Source organism: Ornithodoros turicata, chromosome 4 (genome assembly GCF_037126465.1).
Source record: "Ornithodoros turicata isolate Travis chromosome 4, ASM3712646v1, whole genome shotgun sequence".
Taxonomy (NCBI): domain Eukaryota; kingdom Metazoa; phylum Arthropoda; class Arachnida; order Ixodida; family Argasidae; genus Ornithodoros; species Ornithodoros turicata.
Window position 1 is genome coordinate 72,916,081 of NC_088204.1, and position 23,073 is coordinate 72,939,153.

The 23,073-nt window shown below is 46.9% G+C and overlaps 1 protein-coding gene across 1 annotated transcript in view; it reads left to right on the forward strand.

The window, feature by feature from the left end:
* Positions 1-23,073, forward strand: part of LOC135393475 (uncharacterized) — a 93,576-nt gene that overhangs the window by 5,552 nt on the left and 64,951 nt on the right. The window contains exons 2-3 of the mRNA XM_064623896.1: positions 9,313-9,428; positions 22,668-22,875. Of these exons, the coding sequence (XP_064479966.1) occupies positions 9,313-9,428; positions 22,668-22,875 (324 nt within the window). The remainder of the gene's footprint in view (positions 1-9,312; positions 9,429-22,667; positions 22,876-23,073) is intronic.

Here is a 23,073-nt window from a genome sequence, read left to right on the forward strand (position 1 = left end):
AGTCCGAAAAGCGCGTCACCATTATTGGGGGGAAAGACACGACGTTCGACATTCCGTCGCCAGGGGCGACGCGAATATGGAAATGGTCCATTATCGCTGTCCCTGATAGATATAATCTTGCATATTCTTTACGACTATGGCACCACCTTTATCTGCCCTGTTGATAATTTGGTTTTTCGATTCTATAAAATGCGACAGGCTACTCGGCTTTTTGTTTTGCGGGAACAGGAATTGTATGATGTAATTATATCTCTATGTGACGGTTTGAGGATTTGCTTCTGGGAGAAGTGAAATGGCTTTCCCGAGGGAGGCAACTGTAACACGATACGACCCGCCTTGCGTTGCCAAGGGGGCCATGAGGACTCGTCCGGCAAACGTTCGGCCACATGTTTTCGGGTGTTCCCGGTGTCCGGTTTCAACACAGCGTCCACGAAGAGTGTCTGAAAATAAGGAGCAAAAAGAAAAGCCCGCGAAAACGAAGCGAGGAGGTAGTGGGCGGTTGGTTCGGACACGGAAAGGAAGCATAGAAAACGCTGCGACTGATCGCCAGAACCGAGGTTCAGCGGCCAGTAAGTTGCTGTGGTTTCCTCCTGCACCGGCCACCGCCCTATAATTCGAAAGACGTCACAACCCAGGACTGAGAATTCTTGGAGAAGCATCCCATTTTTTGTCGAGGCCGGGATCCTCGCTTCAGCTAGTCATCGGCCCCTACGCTTCGGACAGGAATCTCGCACCGAATCAAGGATTCATCGCTGTGTGACGAGAGACGACGCACTCGGTGACAGCACTGACTTTGTCACCGTGCCGGGGTCCTCTTTAGGTTAGGGAACGCAACAGTACATCTGTCTGAGCATTTCCATCGTCTACATCGTGTATCGCATTTGCCACATTAAATGTTTGTTGTTTCTTTTGTGCTGAGTCTCTCTGCCTCTGCGGGTGCCCACGTTAGCGTTTCCCATCCCATTGGGCCCCGTCTGCTCCAAACCCGGGAGGCGTCACATCTATCTATCTATCTATATATATATATATATATATTATATCTTATGTAATTTTATCTTTGTATATATATATATATACATACATATACGAGGGGCGTTCAAGTCAAACCGGGACTTTTAATTTTTCGCAAAAGTAAAATGAACTTACAGGCGAGAAATTAGTTTTATTTTTCAACGTAATCTCCAGCTGCACTAATGCACTTGTCCCAGCGTTTCACGAGGGCTTGGATGCCAGTAGCGTAGAAATCCTTACCGACGCGTAGCAGCCATGATCGGACCCCATTCTTGACATCGTCGTCGCAGCTAAAGTGGCGGCCCCCAAGGAACGCCTTCAGTGGCCCGAAGAGATGGAAATCGCTGGGGGCGAGGTCTGAACTGAAAGGGGGATGTGGCAGCAACTCCCAGCCAAGTTCCTGTAAGGTACGTGTCGTGAGACGCGCTCCGTCTAAGGTCCGTCTTTCGAGCCAGTTCGAGACATGTTATCCGTCGGTCCTTGAGGATCAGGCCCTCCAAAAGTTGGATGTTCTCAGGAACTCTGGCACTGGGCTCTGAGCCGCCCCGACCGGGATCGTCCTGCACTGATGTACGGCCGTCTCGGAGCCCTTTGCACTACACAAAACGCTTTGCTGCGGCTAAGTGCATCGTGGCCATACTGGGCCCGAAGTCTTCTGTGAATTTCAGATGACTTTACGCCTTCATTCACGAGAAACTTCGTGACAATTCAGTGTTCGATGTGCGCGCTCACCTCGTTGTCGGCCATCTTGTCTAGCACGTGTGTTCTGTTTTGCACAAACTTTGGACCACTACGTGGTGAACGCGGAGGCCTGTCGCGTGTGAAAATGATGAAAAAGAAGCAGCGCGAGTCATTTGTACACTCAGGAGACAGAAAATCCCGGTTTGACTTGAACGCCCCTCGTATATATATTATTGTCTGTTAAGGGAAAATTTATTATGAACGAAATACACAAGCGGTCCTCAGCACACAGTAATTTGATGGCTACACTAAAGGACTATCGGCACGCAAAACACAGGCAATATGTGCACACTATGCAACTATATAACTAGTATACAACTATGCACACTATATACATCTAAATTTCATCAGTTATACAGTCTGTAGGCTATAGCATGTCACAGTGTGAAAGTACAAAGAGAAAATTATACGACGTACACTATGTACAGTCAAGGTGGGGCTCCCACGATGAATACGTGGCCGTCCTGTGCACAAACTGAGGGGTGTACTCCCCATAGCCTGTCGAAACGTTCACGTCCGAGCACGAGTAGTTCCTGTTGCAGAAAGTTCGTCACATTCACGCGCAAGCGTCGCAGCAACAAGAACAATGGGGCGCGATTCCGACGTTGTGCCACTGCCTTACAGCGAGCTGTCCACAATACGTCGGCGCCACAAGCAGTCACGAGAATACTAAGGCGGTGAGACGGACGGCGACAGTCGAATGACACAGGGCAAACGACATCTGTGTGACGGCGAACAAAACACCAAAAGATCCTCGCCATGTGGCATTCGTAGAGCACATGACTGTTCGTCTCGACGTGTGCACAATAAGGACAAGTGTTTGTCGACACCAGGTTCCACAAGAGGAGATGGTCGCGTGCGGGCAGGATGTCCCAGGCAAACCACCACATCACATCACGCAGGGTTCCAGGGAGCCACGAGCCGACCAACACCGACCACGACATGCTTCTTGGGCGTCGCCCGCTATCGGACCCATTGCTGTCCTCTTCATGGCAAACCACTGCTTCCGACAGCACGCTAGGAGAAGAAGCCAGTAAATGACTTGGTAGAACAGAGATGGGCTTGCGGTGATAGGAGTGCACGGCTGTATGAAACTGTGGAGGTGACGCAGCCGATGGAGCCACTTGGTCATAGCCATGCGCAACAAGGTCCCGTCCGAGGCGGCCCATGCAGTAGAGCAATAAAATTTGAGTTGGCGACGGCTCGCTATTTAGAACACGAAGCACAGTTCTCATAGCGATTTCTCTGTTCATAAGGCCAATGTCAGGAAGTGACACCCCTCCACGCGAAGCAGGGAGAGACAGCAAGATCCGTACAATTGGCCTGCGACGCTCCCTCCAGAAGAACGAGAGCATCGCGGAGTGCAGCCTCGTTATTATCTGGTGTGGTGCGATTAACAAGTGGCTCAGGTGCCATACTCGCCCACAGAAAACAGTTCGCACTAAGTAGGCGCGCTCAAGGTACGAGAGGTCGAAGGGTTCCGCGGCTTGACACTTGGACTGGAACTCCTGGAGAGCCTGAAGCCAGTTGTCGTGCATGGGGCCGTTTCGGTCGAATAAAACGCCAAGAATCTTGAGAGATGTGGCACCACGCAGGGGCAGGCTTACATTAGAAGGGCTGCCGCCAAGCTGCATTAATTTTGTTTTATCTTGATTCAACATTCCGCCGGACAGTGTAGCATACTCATCATACACGTGTAGAGCCTCTGCTACTGACGCTATGTCACTGAGGAGCACGGTAACGTCATCCGCGTAGGCCGTTACTTTCCAAGCGCCGGACGCTGGAAGGGGTAAACCACGAACGCGAACGTTGTTCGTGGTGTCAATGTTCCACAATCGTGGGTCGATCGCCAAGACAAACAAGATTGGGGATAGAGGGCACCCCTGTCGGACGCCCCTGGCTACTGGGAACTGACGAGAAAACCTTTGCAGGAGATAGAGACAGCTGCGATGGTTGCTATAGAGGCGTCCGATGATGCAGAGTATCCCATCCGGAAACCCATACGCCCGAAGTACAAAAATGAGGTAAGAATGAGCGACCCTCTCAAACGCTTTTGCTTGGTCCCGTGATAACAGGTATCCACCTGGATGAGTAGATGACACAAAGCGGAGGATATCCCGTAGGCCGGACAACGTGTCGTACATGCTTCTACCTGGTACACTGGACGACTGCGAGGGATGAATGATTGACGGGAGCACATTCTGGATCTTTTGGCCCAGAGCAGACGTCAGGATTTTGTAGTCGGCGTTCAGAAGGGTGATTGGGCGCCAGTTTTCTGGTTCCGCAGGATCCCCGTTCTTTTTGGGAAGCAGCACGATATGTCCCAGGCCAAACGATTCGGGGAAAGCATTGCCGCTTATACATGCTTGCAAAACTTGAAAGAAGCAATGACGAATGACAGGCCAGAATGTCGCTAAAATTCGGGAGGAAGACAGTCTGGGCCGGGACTAGTGCCCGAAGCTGCTCTGCGCACAGCGCAGTCAAGCTCACGTATTGTTAACGGCCTGTCGAGGAATGCTTGATCGCCCTCAGACAGAACCGGCAATCCTGTGAAAAAATCACTTCCATGAGCACTGTTGACTGGAGTACATGCGTAAAGCCTGCGAAAGAAGTTCTCAAATCCGTTGACGACCTCATTTGGATCTTCTGTAGTAGAGGAATTCGGGAGACGGAAAGAGTGGGGTGTTTGTTGAGAGTTCTGGTTATGATGCACAGAGTGCAGAAAACTTGCAACACCATGGCCTGCAACTGACTGATCTCGGGTGTACTCTTTTCGAGCAGCACCGTGCGGCAAGTGTAGAAGTGTGCGGTGCCGGTCTTGTAGCCTTTCAAGGTACTCTTGCATAAGCGGCGTTAGCGGAGCGCCTCGTAGTACAATTCGTATTTTCGCCGCAAGCCGATTAAGCAAGGAGCTCGGGCACACTTACGGCCCAAGTTCTGGAAAAGGGATCGAGCCCAAACCTTGAAGTTTTCCCACTGTTCAGGCGATGGAGAACGACCATTGAGGTATTCTGCTATTTTAGTCCTGGCCTCTGCTACAACATCATCATCATAGAGCAGTGAAGTATCTAGCTTCCATCGCGTAGCCTGGCCAGTCAGAAACTGGCTGACGTCCAAGGTGAGCAAGACTGCGCAGTGATCGCTCACATGGACGGCAAGCTGATCAGTGGCGACAACTCTGCACGCCGAGAGTTGTGATGAGAGGTTCGCAGGAAGATAAAAACGGTCGAGCCGGCTGGATGAATCCGCACGCGACCAGGTAGCACAGTACAGATTCCCGTGTAATGCAGGCCAAGCGTCTACGAGGTTATGTTTTGCAACCAGGCGTCTAAGTTCCCAGCCATTCCATGTAGGCCTGCCACGACCGGGACCACACACGTCTCTATCAGAGTCCAACACAGAATTAAAGTCACCACTCAGTACTACATTGGATTGCAGCATAAGGCTTCTCATTAGGTTAGTGAAAAACGCGTTGGTCTCGCTGGCTGTTGCCGGAGCGTAGACGTTAACAAGCCGAAGTTCCTTTGCCCAACGAAGAAGTCGAAGCACACCACACGTCCGTCGGGATTATAGCGCGCAAAACTGTGTCGTAGCAAAAAACAACTCCTTCACCGCCCTGACGAGCGGAGCCGAAGCTAAAATATCCTCGAACGTTGTGTGTCTCTGAAAATCTTGCGACGTCCGCGTAGCGAGTGAAATGAGCCTCTTGCAGCAAAAGTACGTCGCAACTAAATCTCCGTGCGAGGCCGACCACTTCCAGTTGCTTAGCAGGTAAACGGAAGCCTTGCACGTTGAGTGTCATTATGCGTAAAGCCATTATCGAGAGAAGAAGTGCCGTAGTACGTGGGTTCACAGCCATTAGTGGTCCATCGGGTGAGAGACGTCTTGCGTACCGGAAGCAGTTCTTCTGGGCTCTTTCCGAGAAGGGCTCCTCCTGCTATGTGGACGGTCGCTGTCACGAGACGATGTCTGGTGGACATGCTTTCCGATATCCTCGAGACCGGTGTCACCGGACTCTGAACCTTGAAGAGAGTACAATGAGGTTGATGATTCACCTGAGGAAGTTGACATACTGCGATGCAACCTTATTTCACTTGATGATTGATATTTGCACCGACTACTTCCAGCCTCGTCATCGTCCACCACTTGACGAAGAGGGAAGACTGGGTTACTTTCTGACAAGTTACGGTCACATAAGTCCCCGTTTCCACTCTCCTTCTCTTGGGGAGCGACTACGCCGCCTGCAGAATGTCGAGCTTGAGAATGTAAAATGACTGACGCCACCGCCGAAGGAGACAAAGTATCCTCGTCGACATCACCGGGAGGGGCGGTCGCAGAACTGTCCGTGCCGGGCACATCACTTAGTTACATCGTTCCTGGGCCGAATGACATTTGGCACCATCGACACTGCTGGGGACAGGAAGCGCAGGAAATTCTGGGCCCGCTAGCGTGGAGGGGGCAGCAGTAGGCCCCAGTCCAGGTGCAGTAGTGGTTAGCAAGGCCTTCGTACTAGATTGTTCGCCTTTGGCCGCAGAAGAGTACGAGCGTCGCATGACGCAGTCGACTGTGGCATGATGGGAGCCACACCGAAGACAAGAGGCTTGGCATCCTTCAGTATGGTGACCGAACACGGCGCATCGCTCACAGCGAGGGGCTTTGCAATCGCTCCGAATGTGACCTTCAGAGCCGCATCTGCCGCAAACTTTTTTAATTCCCTTGTAATCGATCAAAGCTCTGTCGATGCCAACAGTGGGGAAAAATTCGGCACTGGTTTTTTCATTTCGAACTTGACGAGGCGAATGCCATTACGAATTGTTGGGCGATCCTTATAAACAGGAAAGGAGAATCCTTTCACATTTCCATACGGCGCAAGGGCGCGTACAAGCGCATCATCAAAGACGTACTCAGTGAGGCGCTTCACTGTGAAGTACAATGTTCTCGCAATGGAGACTGGTTCTAGGGGAACCTCGACGTCATGAAGTGACGCCTTGCCAGCCTCAAGAACTGAGTCTCGGGCACGTTGATTCTTCACTGTTACTTGGAAGGACAAACCACCCTGGTGTTGAATGGAATGTACATGGTCATAACCGACCAACTCACAGACGGCATCCAGGACGCTGTCTACGGAAACCCCGTCAGGGACAGTAAAGTTGAAGACGTGATCTTTAGGTGTCCTTACAGTGAGGAGCGATGTAGGCGGTGTGGCCGACATGGTGCAGAGCCCTGGGGCAGACCACACGATGGCAAGTCGAACCCCGGGAAAACTTCAGGCTTAAAAGAGCAGAAGAACACAGGTCCGTTCAGGAGCGCTTCGTCGTCTCCTTGTTTTCTTCTTCTTCTTCGTGTTTGTAAAATCGTGCACTCCCTGCCGAGGACAGCTGTTTCGCTCTACTTAGAGCTCTTCAGCCCGGCGTAGGGAAGTGATACGATCTTGGGTCGGCGCTGACAGTGTGCCTCGGCGAGGCATCTTCTCCTCCCACCAGGAGCGTGTTAGCCTCCTTCACAGCTTGGCTTGCTCAAGGGTCAACAGTGTGTGTCCTGTATTCATACGCGCATCGTCGTCATCATTTAGAAATCCAAAGTTGTTATTTGAAGAAATGTAATTGACAACAGTACAAACATGACAACAACAACCATAAATGATGACGATGAGAAGGGGTGTTTCACAGCGGTGATGCGGTACCCTACCCCTATAAACATGAGTTAGAAACATCATAATAGCATGTTCCGCCGAAAAAGACATCGTGTCGCCCATAAACTATCATACGGAACTGTCCCAGCGGGCAGATGGGCGTGGCCTCACGCGAGGACGGTGCCGGTAGAACTGGTTGCCAGGCGCAGTGGCGCGCGGCAGCAGAGGCACGTCGTGGTCATCGTCGAACATTACATACCTAAGCCTAACCATGATTTATTTTAACAGCGTTTATTTTAGAGCGTGTGTTTTCAGGGGATTTATTTCAGAAAATGTGTTTTAAGGGTGGAATTTCAAGCGTGAATTTTTAATGATTTATTTTAAAATATTAATTTCGGCGTACAGCCGAAATACTTCGGTGCCGGTGAGTTTCTCTCCCACTTCGTTGGATTGTATTTCACTGAGGCCTTGTTCTCTCTTCTTTGTGCATGCTTTCTTTCGTTGAAATGCCCAGCAGCCATGTGAGCGCTCGATCTGTCTGTGTTTCCTTTTCTTTTTTTCTCGTGCGTCTTTTTTTCTCGTGTTTAAGCTGTGCCATTCTTGTCCTGACCGGCCCAGACCTGTCGTCACCCGCTTTGGCATAGCCTTAGGAATTAGTTGAGTCTTTGTGCGTACGTTCCTTCGTTGACTTGTCTAGGTTATGTCGCGATAAGTGGTATTAATGTCCGCGATTTGAAGTGGTTAGGCCTTTTGTGATGCGCAGTGTTCATATCCATGGTTAGCAGCAGAAGTTCAGAAGTGTACGTGCACGATAAGCAGTGTGTGGTCATGTTGAAATTCCTGTGCATGCATGTTTCTCATTGGCGGGTGTTTTGCCCCCGCTAGCACATTTTTTTCGGTACTCCACGGAAGCCGCCATGATGACCAGGGGGCTGCCACTTGGTGTGTTGCATGATTTTTAATTTCTTCTCTACGGAACCGTAAGCCAAAAAAAAAAAAAAAAAAACGTCAGAAAAATGGCTATCAGTGTGCGAAGTTGGGAGCCCGATAAGCAGAGTCTTCAATTTCTACGATTCGATCGAATCGTGTGACGACTACTAGACTAACCCTGTACGAACCGTTCAGAGTGTAGTGTCGGATGATAAAAGCTACACCATTAAAGCTGCATGCAAGGCCTTGCAAGAAAAATGTCTCAGGAGGAGTATAGACGCTAAGACTATGAGACCTGAGATTGATATTGGCGCGAAAAGTGGTAAGTGCTCTTTTTCTCGACTGCCACTCTGTAACGTCGTATCATCGGCCCAATAACGAGGCCCTCTTTCTTTTTGCCGTCGTGCATGTATTTAGCGATGCCACGTCGACTGTCTGACACGGAGCAGTCCACAGGTAGCCTTGCTTCCGTTCCTAGCAGGTGCTTCTCGACAGCCAGTAAAAGTGGTGCGATGAACTGACACCACAACACGTCTGCACGAACTGGGAGGGTTCGCGACCGCTGCGCACACACTTGAAAAACATTTTTCTCTTGGAATACGCGCTCCCCAATGAAAATATTTTGTGTGACAGTTCTCCGATCGCAAGGATGTTTAAACAAGACAACAAAAAATAGTTGAGGCATACTCCACACCCTTTTAACGAACAGAAAGTTATTTAAAAAAGCGATGATAAATAGCATTTTAAACATACAAAAGCTACACTTTCGTGCGGTACGCCCCACTTCTTCGCAGCGGACTGCACGAAAGTCTAGTTTTTTTTTTAAAGTCTTAAATAGATGCTCTCAACACTCTTGTTTTTGTTTTTCTCTTCTGAAAGATTTGCTTTCGCATTTAAAAGTACCCATATGATCGCTATTTTTTTTCGATTAACACACCCGCCACTCTCTACATTATGATGCAAATGATCGTGTTTCCGCTCCTGCCCCTTTTTTTCAGAGCCCCTTCATATCTCAGCGGGGTAACGGAGAGGTCACTGTGTGCAAAGTAACCCGCACCATCACGGAAGGGACAAAAATAACAGTCGTTGCAAGCTGTCCTGAGCTAAACGATTCGTAAGTCAATTCGAAACACTACCTGTCGTATTTTATTTCAGTTCTCAAATGAACACGCTCTGAGAGCCCACTCGATGCCCTCATAAACACCATCTAAAAGTCTTGCAGCAGTCGCGTCGTCAGCTGCAATGAACCCGTCTGCTGCAGCAATGGTAATACAACATGCTTATCGCAGTGCTGGAGTCTCATATGAGCTTCTTCGAACCCTTCAGGGAGCAGGAGTTTAGTCCAGACCAACTTGACACAACGTGCACTGCAGCACGTGATGAGGTATAGCCAAACGTACCGATAAAAGCAGAATCGGTTTCGGTCCATCATCAAGAACCATATTATTTTCCTTGTCATTCGGTCCAATTCAATAATCAACAGCGGTATCCAAACGTACAGATAAACGACGAATCGCTTTTTGTCCATCATCGAGAGCCATATGTTAATTTGCGATTCCAGCCAATACAAGTATCAACAGCGGCATCCAAACGTAGAGATCAACGTACGACGGGCGTTCATGTTAAACCGGGACTTTTCATTTTTCGCAAAAGTAAAATGACCTTACGGGCGAGAAATTAGTTTTATTTTTCAACGTAAAGCACTGCACTAATGCACTTGTCCCAGCGTTTCACGAGAGCTTGGATGTCAGCAGCGTAGAAATCCTTACCGGCACGTAGCAGCCATGATAGGACCGCATTCTTGACCTCATCGTCGCAGCTGAAGTGGCGGCCCCCAAGGAACGCCTTCAGTGTCCCGAAGAGATGGAAATCGCTGGGGGCGAGTTCTGGACTGTAAGGGGGATGTGGCAGCAACTCCCAGCAATGTTCCTGTAAGGTGCGTGTCGTGAGATGAGCGGTATGCAGGCGTGCATTGTCCTGTAGGAGGAGGACTGCTTTGGTGATGAGGCCCGGCGGCTTTTGCTTCAGCGCCTTATGCGCATCCCTGAGAACCTGGCAGTAATATGCACTATTGATGGTGGTACCACTGGGCAGAAAATCAGGAACAACGCCAGCCTGGTCCCAGAAAACCGTGGCCATGACCTTACGCGTAGACGGGGTGCTTCGGAACTTCTTGGGAGCTGGCGAGCCCAGATGCTTCCGCTGTTTTGATGCGCGTTTAGACTCAGGAGTGAAATGGTGCACCCACGTTTCATCGCACGCGATGATCCAGTCCAGGAACGGCTGTCCTTCAGTGTCGAAACGGTACCTTAGCTCTTCGGAGATTTCCAGTCTTCTCTGCCGATCAAACACTGAGAGCTGCCTCGGGACCCAAAGGGCACTAACATTCCGAAACTGGAGGTGTTCATGAATGATAGTGTTCAACGTTGCCACAGAAAGGTCCGTCTTCCGAGCCAGTTCGAGATATGTTATTCGTTGGTCCTTGAGGATCAGGCGCTACACCAGTTGGATGTTCTCAGAAACTCTGACACTGGGCTCTGAGCAGCTCCGGCCGGGATCGTCCTGCACTGATGTACGGCCGTCTCGGAACCGTTTCCACCACTCAAACCCTTTGCTGCGGCTACGTGTATCGTGGCCATACTGAGCCTGAAGTCTTCTGTGAATTTCACGTGACTTTACGCCTTCATTCACGAGAAACTTCATGACAATTCGCTGTTCGATGTGCGCGCTCACCTCGTCGTCGGCCATCTTGTCCAGCATGTGTCTTCTGTTTTGCACAAACTTTGGACCACCACGTGGTGAACGCGGAGGCCTGTCGCGTGTGAAAATGTCGAAAAAGAAGTAGCGCGAGTCATTTGTGCAGTCAGGAAACAGGAAGTCCCGGTCTGACTTGAACACCCCTCGTAGAATCGATTTCGGTACATCAGGAGCCATACTGTTTCCATTTGCGGCTTAGTCCAATTCAAGCATCAACAGCGTTATGCAGACATACAGATTAACGTAGAATCACTTTTGGTCAATCATCACGAGCCATACTATTTTCATTTGCGGCTTAGCCCAATTCAAGTATCAACAGCGCCATACAAACATATAGACAAACGTAGAATCGCTTTTGCTTCATCAAGATGAGCCATATTATTTGCATTTGCGGCTTAGTCCAATTCAAGCAATAACAGCGACGTCCAAACGTACAGATAAACGTAGAACCGCTTTCGGTCCATAATCACGAGCCATACTATTTGCATTTACGGCTTAGTGCAATTCATGCATCAACAGCGATATGCAAACGTACTGCCGATAAACGTAGTATCGCTTTCAATCGATCATCACGAGCTATACTATTTTCATTTGCGGCTTAGTCCAATTCAAGCAATAACAGCGACGTCCAAACGTACAGATAAACGTAGAACCGCTTTCGGTCCATAATCACGAGCCATACTATTTGCATTTACGGCTTAGTGCAATTCATGCATCAACAGCGATATGCAAACGTACTGCCGATAAACGTAGTATCGCTTTCAATCGATCATCACGAGCCATACTATTTTCATTTGCGGCTTAGTGCAATTCATGCAATAACAGCGACGTCCAAACGTACAGATAAACGTAGAACCGCTTTCGGTCCATAATCACGAGCCATACTATTTGATTTACGGCTTAGTGCAATTCATGCATCAACAGCGATATGCAAACGTACTGCCGATAAACGTAGTATCGCTTTCAATCGATCATCACGAGCCATACTATTTTCATTTGCGGCTTAGTGCAATTCAAGCAATAACAGCGACGTCCAAACGTACAGATAAACGTAGAACCGCTTTCGGTCCATAATCACGAGCCATACTATTTGCATTTACGGCTTAGTGCAATTCATGCATCAACAGCGATATGCAAACGTACTGCCGATAAACGTAGTATCGCTTTCAATCGATCATCACGAGCCATACTATTTTCATTTGCGGCTTAGTGCAATTCAAGCAATAACAGCGACGTCCAAACGTACAGATAAACGTAGAACCGCTTTCGATCCATAATCACGAGCCATATATTTGCATTTACGGCTTAGTGCAATTCATGCATCAACAGCGATATGCAAACGTACTGCCGATAAACGTAGTATCGCTTTCAATCGATCATCACGAGCCATACTATTTTCATTTGCGGCTTAGTGCAATTCAAGCAATAACAGCGACGTCCAAACGTACAGATAAACGTAGAACCGCTTTCGGTCCATAATCACGAGCCATACTATTTGCATTTACGGCTTAGTGCAATTCATGCATCAACAGCGATATGCAAACGTACTGCCGATAAACGTAGTATCGCTTTCAATCGATCATCACGAGCCATACTATTTTCATTTGCGGCTTAGTGCAATTCAAGCAATAACAGCGACGTCCAAACGTACAGATAAACGTAGAACCGCTTTCGATCCATAATCACGAGCCATATATTTGCATTTACGGCTTAGTGCAATTCATGCATCAACAGCGATATGCAAACGTACTGCCGATAAACGTAGTATCGCTTTCAATCGATCATCACGAGCCATACTATTTTCATTTGCGGCTTAGTGCAATTCAAGCAATAACAGCGACGTCCAAACGTACAGATAAACGTAGAACCGCTTTCGGTCCATAATCACGAGCCATACTATTTGCATTTACGGCTTAGTGCAATTCATGCATCAACAGCGATATGCAAACGTACTGCCGATAAACGTAGTATCGCTTTCAATCGATCATCACGAGCCATACTATTTTCATTTGCGGCTTAGTGCAATTCAAGCAATAACAGCGACGTCCAAACGTACAGATAAACGTAGAACCGCTTTCGGTCCATAATCACGAGCCATACTATTTGCATTTACGGCTTAGTGCAATTCATGCATCAACAGCGATATGCAAACGTACTGCCGATAAACGTAGTATCGCTTTCAATCGATCATCACGAGCCATACTATTTTCATTTGCGGCTTAGTGCAATTCAAGCAATAACAGCGACGTCCAAACGTACAGATAAACGTAGAACCGCTTTCGGTCCATAATCACGAGCCATACTATTTGCATTTACGGCTTAGTGCAATTCATGCATCAACAGCGATATGCAAACGTACTGTCGATAAACGTAGTATCGCTTTCAATCGATCATCACGAGCCATACTATTTTCATTTGCGGCTTAGTGCAATTCAAGCAATAACAGCGACGTCCAAACGTACAGATCAACGTAGAACCGCTTTCGGTCCATAATCACGAGCCATACTATTTGCATTTACGGCTTAGTGCAATTCATGCATCAACAGCGATATGCAAACGTACTGCCGATAAACGTAGTATCGCTTTCAATCGATCATCACGAGCCATACTATTTTCATTTGCGGCTTAGTGCAATTCAAGCAATAACAGCGACGTCCAAACGTACAGATAAACGTAGAACCGCTTTCGGTCCATAATCACGAGCCATACTATTTGCATTTACGGCTTAGTGCAATTCATGCATCAACAGCGATATGCAAACGTACTGCCGATAAACGTAGTATCGCTTTCAATCGATCATCACGAGCCATACTATTTTCATTTGCGGCTTAGTGCAATTCAAGCAATAACAGCGACGTCCAAACGTACAGATCAACGTAGAACCGCTTTCGGTCCATAATCACGAGCCATACTATTTGCATTTACGGCTTAGTGCAATTCATGCATCAACAGCGATATGCAAACGTACTGCCGATAAACGTAGTATCGCTTTCAATCGATCATCACGAGCCATACTATTTTCATTTGCGGCTTAGTGCAATTCAAGCAATAACAGCGACGTCCAAACGTACAGATAAACGTAGAACCGCTTTCGGTCCATAATCACGAGCCATACTATTTGCATTTACGGCTTAGTGCAATTCATGCATCAACAGCGATATGCAAACGTACTGCCGATAAACGTAGTATCGCTTTCAATCGATCATCACGAGCCATACTATTTTCATTTGCGGCTTAGTGCAATTCAAGCAATAACAGCGACGTCCAAACGTACAGATCAACGTAGAACCGCTTTCGGTCCATAATCACGAGCCATACTATTTGCATTTACGGCTTAGTGCAATTCATGCATCAACAGCGATATGCAAACGTACTGCCGATAAACGTAGTATCGCTTTCAATCGATCATCACGAGCCATACTATTTTCATTTGCGGCTTAGTGCAATTCAAGCAATAACAGCGACGTCCAAACGTACAGATAAACGTAGAACCGCTTTCGGTCCATAATCACGAGCCATACTATTTGCATTTACGGCTTAGTGCAATTCATGCATCAACAGCGATATGCAAACGTACTGCCGATAAACGTAGTATCGCTTTCAATCGATCATCACGAGCCATACTATTTTCATTTGCGGCTTAGTGCAATTCAAGCAATAACAGCGACGTCCAAACGTACAGATAAACGTAGAACCGCTTTCGGTCCATAATCACGAGCCATACTATTTGCATTTACGGCTTAGTGCAATTCATGCATCAACAGCGATATGCAAACGTACTGCCGATAAACGTAGTATCGCTTTCAATCGATCATCACGAGCCATACTATTTTCATTTGCGGCTTAGTGCAATTCAAGCAATAACAGCGACGTCCAAACGTACAGATAAACGTAGAACCGCTTTCGGTCCATAATCACGAGCCATACTATTTGCATTTACGGCTTAGTGCAATTCATGCATCAACAGCGATATGCAAACGTACTGCCGATAAACGTAGTATCGCTTTCAATCGATCATCACGAGCCATACTATTTTCATTTGCGGCTTAGTGCAATTCAAGCAATAACAGCGACGTCCAAACGTACAGATAAACGTAGAACCGCTTTCGGTCCATAATCACGAGCCATACTATTTGCATTTACGGCTTAGTGCAATTCATGCATCAACAGCGATATGCAAACGTACTGCCGATAAACGTAGTATCGCTTTCAATCGATCATCACGAGCCATACTATTTTCATTTGCGGCTTAGTGCAATTCAAGCATCAACAGCGTTATACAAACGTACAGATAAACGTAGAATCGCTTTCGGTGCATCATCATGAGCCATGTTGCTCATGCGTTCACGAACCATGCATGCTCATTGTCATCTATACAGGGTATGTGACGTAAGACAGACTAAGTTTTGTTAAATCCGCGATTGACTTTTTTCCCGCAAAAGTCGTTGAATATATCTATTCCCGACGGGATCTACTCAATGGTGGTGGTGTATCAGTAAATAGCGCAGCCGTGAATTACTTTTCGTAATTAACCTTTATAATCAGTGAAAATACGTTGACTGCGTAATTGCAAAGATGTAGAGTACAACCCTGGAGGGCCTATCCGAAATACAAAATAATTGAGCACTGTGCGGGTTTTGCGGCCAATTTCACCTCTCCCTGTCTCGGTGTCACCCCTTTTCAGCTGACATCAGCTTGTTCCTGAAATCATGGAACAGCCCGCTTTGTCCCCAGAGGTAAGCGTGAGTGGAATTAATGACGGGAGAACTGATGTTCTGGGGGGTGGAACAACTTAGAAAGGACAAATAGATACAAGGCCTCAAATTGCTTAAGAAATTAACTATGAAAGATGGAAGTCACTGAAAAGGTTAGCCAGCTGTAGGACTCGATGCAGAAGACGTGGGCTCGAGTCCTACAGCTGGCTGACCCTTTCAGTGACTTCCATCTTTCATCGTTAATTAGTGACGCCGTTTCTCAGTCTACGTTACCATAAAACACGCCTATTTACTTTCCGTCATTATCTCGTTTGATCAGCTCAACACCTCCAAACGCAGTTCGCGATTTGACGTGCTACATGTCACGCAATAAAATAACCAATGTATTACCTCGAATATAACAAAAACAACGTCTCCATTTTTTTCTTTCAAAATCAATCAATCAATCAACAAAAACATAATCGCCTGGAAAAAGCGGCCGCAGAACTCGCGCAACACTCGACGATAGTGCATTTTCGCATATTTTTTAAAGGCACACTGTGTGCCTTTAAGGCGAAAAAGTGCTACTGTTTCGATTCCTGCTGACTAGACTTCTCAGGTGTGTGCTCTACAAATCTGGAATTGCGCGTTCAAATTGTTTTCAGGAATTCAGGAGGATTCAGTATAAAAGTAATCAACGGTTGCACTAATTAGTGATACGCCAACACCATTGAGTATAGGCCCCGTCTGGAATAGATATTTTCAACGACATTTTGGAAAGAAAACCAAACCGCGAATTTAATAAAATTCTGGTCAGTCTCAAGTGGCGCCCCCGGTACATATATACTAGTATAATACTCAATCTAGTTTCAGACATCGCAATACAGATCGTCATTTTTAGCTCGAAGCGCTGCGGATTACATACACCATATGAACAGATTATTACATGATTCATATATTTCAATCGTTTCGAGAATTGCACGACACACCCTCCTTAAGTTGACTTGACCGGTGTACACGCGCTGCCCCTCATTGAAGCTATGCATTTCATCTGGAATATACGTTGGCCCTGAACTTTAGAAAGACGTGTCAACCTTATGTAAACAACGAGATTTGGCCGAGGCAGACCACAATTATGGACGACACAAACAATTGCTTGGTTGAACCTTATGTACGTCTATGAGATGTCCCACGATTTTGTACAACTGTAATTGAAGCGCAAATGCGTCCATCTTTTCCTTTTTTTTTTTTTTTTTTTTTGCTGTGGTACTAATTTTCGCCGTTTCAAATGCATCGGCGTGCCTTTGTGCTTGTATTTCGAGATTTTTTTTTGCCCAGAAAGTGTCGTCCTCTTCGAAAGTGTTCACTTCAGGCATCAAAGGCTCACCTATCTTCTACGGTTCTTTTCGTGGAACTGTAGTATGCCCAAATTTTTATTTGTTTTTCTTCTTCTTCTGTTTATTTATTTATTTATTTTTTACATGACGACAGAAGCAACGGCTGCTGAGTGTGCGTTCCAAAATGTTCCGTCTTGATCCCTCCCGATCACAACATTCTGGGCTGGTTGTTGAGTGATGCAGATGTCGATTCTAGCTTTCATGTTCCCTCCCAAGCAGAACAATGTACTGAAAGTCGAGTGCAATAGGGGTGGGTGGTAGCTTCACGAGTCTGTTCAAGGCCTTCCACCTATACCCGCCCACCCCTAATGCACTCGACTTTTAGTACATTGTGCTGTTTGGGCTGGTTCGATCTGAGGGTCATGCCTTTCCTCTTTTTTATGAAGAGAGATTTGAGATTACGGCAAGGCAAGAGCGCCACAATTTTCTTCCTGGATGGCCTATTATTATGCACTATGACATAACACGGTTAGTATGTGAAAGGTAGACCAGTTTTCATTGCATCCGAACGTACGGCAACGTTATAGGAAGTCCCCGCTTTGCAGAATGCCAAGGTGTTAACATTGCAGAGCAACAGCAGAGAGGTCATCTTTAACCTCCATCTTGACAACAGCAAGGCGCGTGGGGTCAAAATTCCTGTTTTTCTTTTTAAATTTTATTTGTTCATCCTTAACAATGTGCTCTTGTTCGCACTCACAAGGCTTCCCATGGATTTTAATCAAACTGACATATCAAGTCATGGACGTCCCGAGACAGCGGATTAAGCATTACAGTGCTTCCGACGGGTCTTGTACTTGCATCCGTGTTTTTCTTTACCGCTTCTCGCATATTACAAAGTGTCTTCATATGGGACTGCGAAGACTGTCCAAGGACTGTCCCTGCTTGCTACTTGAAGTCTCCTATTTCACGTTATCAATGGCAAGCGCATAAAAGCAGTTTTAGCAGACCTTTTGTAAGGTTATCATGCTTGTCGGTGCCAATTTGCAGTTATGTAAGACTCACAATCGTATCCACTGATTGGTTCAGGCAAGCCACGTTATGAACGGTTTGCTTAAAATTTTCTATTAGCCCCATTTCACCTAAAGCAAATTAAACGCCCGGAAAATTACAGAAGAAATCTGCAGGAAACATCACGGACGTTTGCGCTCACCATATTTGCGCAGCTCTACACTTGGTGCGATGAAAGGAAACTTTGCTATGGCGCCCGTTGCTCCCTGCCATCTTATCACCACAGTTTGCGATTGCACCCTTCTTCCCTTTTCTCGGTTTCTCGGACTTCTTTGAGCAGTGTTTACCCAACACCTCCAAGAAAGGGAGAAGGCGCCGCGCCCTGCGTCACACAGGAAGGCCCGCTGTTACTATTGTGGATGCTGCGATGAAGTAAATGAGACAGCGAACGAGAAGAAAGTTTGAAGCAGATCGCAAAGCAGGACAGGCCTCCATAGGTGACGTAAGCACGCAGGCCCGACGCTATCTAGGGGGTGTTGGTTTACCAACCACTTTTTTTGTCGAACGTGACTCTGCTGCCACCTATAGATGTTCTGAAAATAAGCACTCTTCCGCTTGTTTTTATTTTTATTTTTTGAGGGGAGAGTGTCAGTAACCTACCAACCTTCTTGATGATGTCGGGAAGAGACTAACACACCAAATTTGGAATTCAGCGTTGAAATGTCCTCATGATAAGGCCAAGAACAAACCGAAGTGTACGACACAGTGATAGCGGAGTAACAAGGTGCAAGTAACAAAGTGGAGTGCAGTTACTGAATTTGTCTTGGTAGCTTATATAGTATATTTTTTCATCATAATGACGGGTAATTTCTTTGGTTTTGCTACGACGCTGTCACACATACACCGGCACAGTTCCCTTAGGAGTCGCCTCAGGACGCCCATTTCTCATCGTCGCCGGCATCCCCATTCCCCACCGAGAGAACCAAACAGGATATTGATCAGCCTTATGGGTTCCAGTCATCCCGTTCCGCAAGCTACGAGTAGCAACCCAGAACTAGCAGAATGCCCAGAATTAGCAGAATTAGCAGACGTTTCCTCACTTTCTGAACAGCGGTACAGCAAAGAAAAGTTTGGCAAAAGTTATCAGAGCTGATTCATCACGCTTTCATTCTGCCTTAGGCAATTGCTACTGAGAGCTAGGTTCCGCGCGCGATATCTGATGTACAAATTTCCTTTCTCCTTTCTATTTTACCAACCACCACCACCACCACCTTTCTCGTCTTCCCACGCCTCTTTCCATCTTCCTTCCTCCTCACCTGATACTTTTCTTTCAAGTTGGCTTTCTTACATGTTATTCTGCTATCAGGCAGAACCTGCACCAGAGGAGGTGTGCCTGAATTCTGGACATGTTATTTTTTTTTTAATTGAACTTTGAAAATTTGCAAGCGAACCTCACTTTTTTTACAAAAATATGAAGTCCTCCACCGATAACCACAGACCCAACAAAACTATGCACAGTATCGCAGCAGTCGAAAAAAAATTAGTGAAAATTACGTTTTAGTCCCGCCTGCTTAATTTTCGGAAAAACGTGCGCGCGACAAGTGCGCACAGAGGAGGCATTGTCCCCGCCTTCATTTGTTTTTCCTTCCTTGTGATGAGACGGATATTTTGTTTTCTTTGTGATACGTCGGTAGTCACCAGCATCAACGAAGGTCAGAGCGGGGGAACGAAAGTTAAAACAAGAGGCGGGGACACTTCCTCCTCTCCACGCACCTACAGCGCGCCCCTCTTTGCGAAAATCAAGCAGGCGGGGCTAAAAATGTAATTTTCACTATTTTTTTTCGACTATTTATCTTACGATACTGTGCATCGTTTTTGTTGGGTCTGTGGCAGACTTGTACACGTTACCGAAAAAAAGGAACTAAATACCGTTACTCGTTACCACGAAAAAAAAGGAACTAAATACGTTACCCGTTACCAAAGTAACAAAAGGAACGCGTTCCCGTTACTCGACAGTAACGAGTTACTTTTACGTTACCATGCTATTACAGAGCCACAACCATGTCAAAATTGACACGTGCTTTATTTGGTCCGACAATTTCCATGGAATTCACTTTGAAGAATAGTTGGTACGCGAAATGGCCATCGGTTATTTTTGGTGCGTTTGCTCGAGAGAGCCTGTGTGGCAAGACTGAAAAATTGCTGTGGAAATGCATGGTTGCATCAAATACAGCCACATTTGTTTGATGCATGTGTTGGATGCGCCTGACTAGTAGCGAGGCTGACTTTCCTTCTTTTGTTGTTCTGTGAATTCAAGGTCAACAGCTGCTTTTATTCCCTTATTTTGGCACCACGGTTAGGAGGCTACACGACGTCAGCGCGATATTGTGCGTTTATGATCAGATAAATATGTGATATATACGATATGTTCTGATAAAACTGATAAATGCTACAGCAACGTCTACAAGCCGTTGTATAAGCTGGTACTTTGCATGGCTAACCTTTCCTTTCGTTCAGTAACAACACCCCCCCCCCCCCTCCCTCCCGTTGTTAGCCACCAAATCAACAAAGGTTCTCTGGCCTCACAACACGGCATTGGCTCCACGAGGTATTCGATTGATTCATGGAAAGCAGTGCCTTTAACGTGTAATCCTCGATACGGTAACTGCTACAGCTAACTAAAATATTCAAGACGCTTACCTGAGCACGCTCCTCCAAATTCGAATACGACGAGTGGGATGCACTCGGCCATTTTAGTTTGGGAAGGCAAAGAAGACACTAAAATACTACATTCCCGTCACCTTTTGCCGCCTTCACCCTGAACGTCTCGTCCAACCCAGGCCACACTCACGTGATTATCGTCTGTGCCATCTTATAATCCAACGAGTGATCCTCAGTGGAGCCCACAAGTGTGGAGGTGGGAGCGAAAATACGGGGACTAAGGTTTCTTCCCGGGTTACGCTGCTAGGTCAATGACGCGCGTAAGCTGCATATCATAAATCCGGGATTTTGTGGTCCACGTCCGGTGGACCCACTTTACAACAACACGGCGAATTAGCAGAGATTGACAATGCCATCTCAGGATCCGAGTTTCGGCCAGCTTAGTTACTCTAGTATATCCATTGGCAGCTGCTTGGAGATAACACCCACACGCCACACCCACAAACAAATCCAGGGTATTTTTCCAAGAATGCTTTCATTGTCAATGACACGACCCGGAAGTGTTGCTGCATTCGTCATGCCGGTCACCTCAGGACTCAACAAAAGAATGACTGTCGACCAGAGGCTCCCAGGAGCTGAACATCCAGGTCAGGTCACCTCGTGTTAGAAGCGTAGAGATTTCGGGAATTTCCACATACTAACTGACCATGTCGTCCATGTTGAAGCCGAGCATAAACGAAGGAAAGGAACGAGTAACGTGAGTAACGAGTTACCGATTTTTGTAACTGAATACGTTATTAGTTACAATTTTCAGAAAAGTAACTAGGTCGTTACTTCGTTACCGAAAAAAGCAACTGGTTACTGGGTAACGAGTTACTTGTAACGAGTTACGTACAACTCTGGGACTCTGTGGTTATCCGTGGAGGACTTCATATTTCTGAAAAAAAAAATGAAAAAAAAAGAGGTTCGCTTGGCAATTTTCAAAGTTCAACTTAAGAAAACAAATTTCCCTCAATTAAAAAATATCCAAAGTCTTCCTAAATGGTGGCAAAAGTTTCTAGACGGTAATTGCCGAAAGTCGCACAATCCTCCGGCGAGTATGTCGCCAGTTAGAATTTTTTATCACCTTAGGTGAAACACCCTGTATATACATCTTTAGAGCAGCTCTGCGGCGTCGCCTGCAATCGATCGCGGCGGCCGCGCCATTTACATTGGCAACCATCCTCGTCCCTTGGTTCATCGTCGTTACGGTCGTTACAAGCTAACGAGTGGCGGGAAATTCAAAAAGGCGGGCGGGAAATTTAAAAAGGTGGGCACGTGATAAAACACGTGCACGGCGCTCTTCGCGCCATACGTGAAGGCCGTGGTACACGTCACGCGCAATGTGTCACGTGTCCACCTTTTTGAATTTCCCGCCACTCGTTAGCTTGTAACGACTGTAACGACGATGAAGCGATTAAGCCCCCAGATCTACCATCGTCAAGCTGTTGAGCACTTCCAGATTTTTCTCCGCGACACCGATCTCCTCTTTACCCTATGCTATGATGTGTGTGTGTGTGTGTGTGCGCGTGTGTGCGTGCGTGCGTGAGTGGTGCGTGCGTGCGTGCGTGCGTGTGTGTGTGCTCCACTAACTATCGACCCCTACTCAGCGTCGTTCATAATCTCACCAGCAGGACACATTTTATCCTCTCCATTGTGGATTGGGGTAGTGGGCCGCACCTCATGTGGCGCATTTCACCATTCATCACCATTAATTTATCTGTTGTTGTTGTTTTTTTTTGGGGGGGGGGGCTGTTCTATGTGCCACTACTCTTCTCATCACAACATAATGTCATGAGTCTCATACCCTTTTAGGTCATGGAGGACACGAATTCTTACCAACATGTTTCTCCGCAGGGCCAAGTACCGCATTCGCCATGACGAAAGCCATCAGGGAAATATGAGTGGAATGTACATGGAGTTTTTGATAAAGGGATCATCGACCCAGTTCTACCAGCATACCACTAATGAAGGCGATCAACCCATTGACATGCGTTGCGAAACCAACAACAAGAAGGGGGCCTACGTGCTTCAGTTGCATGTGCAGAACAATGGATCCATTAAGGTGAGCTTGCCGTTTCGCAAAGGCTGCGATACGTTCGTGATTATCTCAATGTCACGTGCAACAGAAACTACCATGCAATGCCCTCGACTTTCTCTGCAACATTGGGAATTCCACTAGTTCCCGTTACACGCGGAAGAGCTTGTCTCGAACTCTACCCCATCCCCTGAGCTGAGACAAGCTGTCGCAGCGTATACCGTT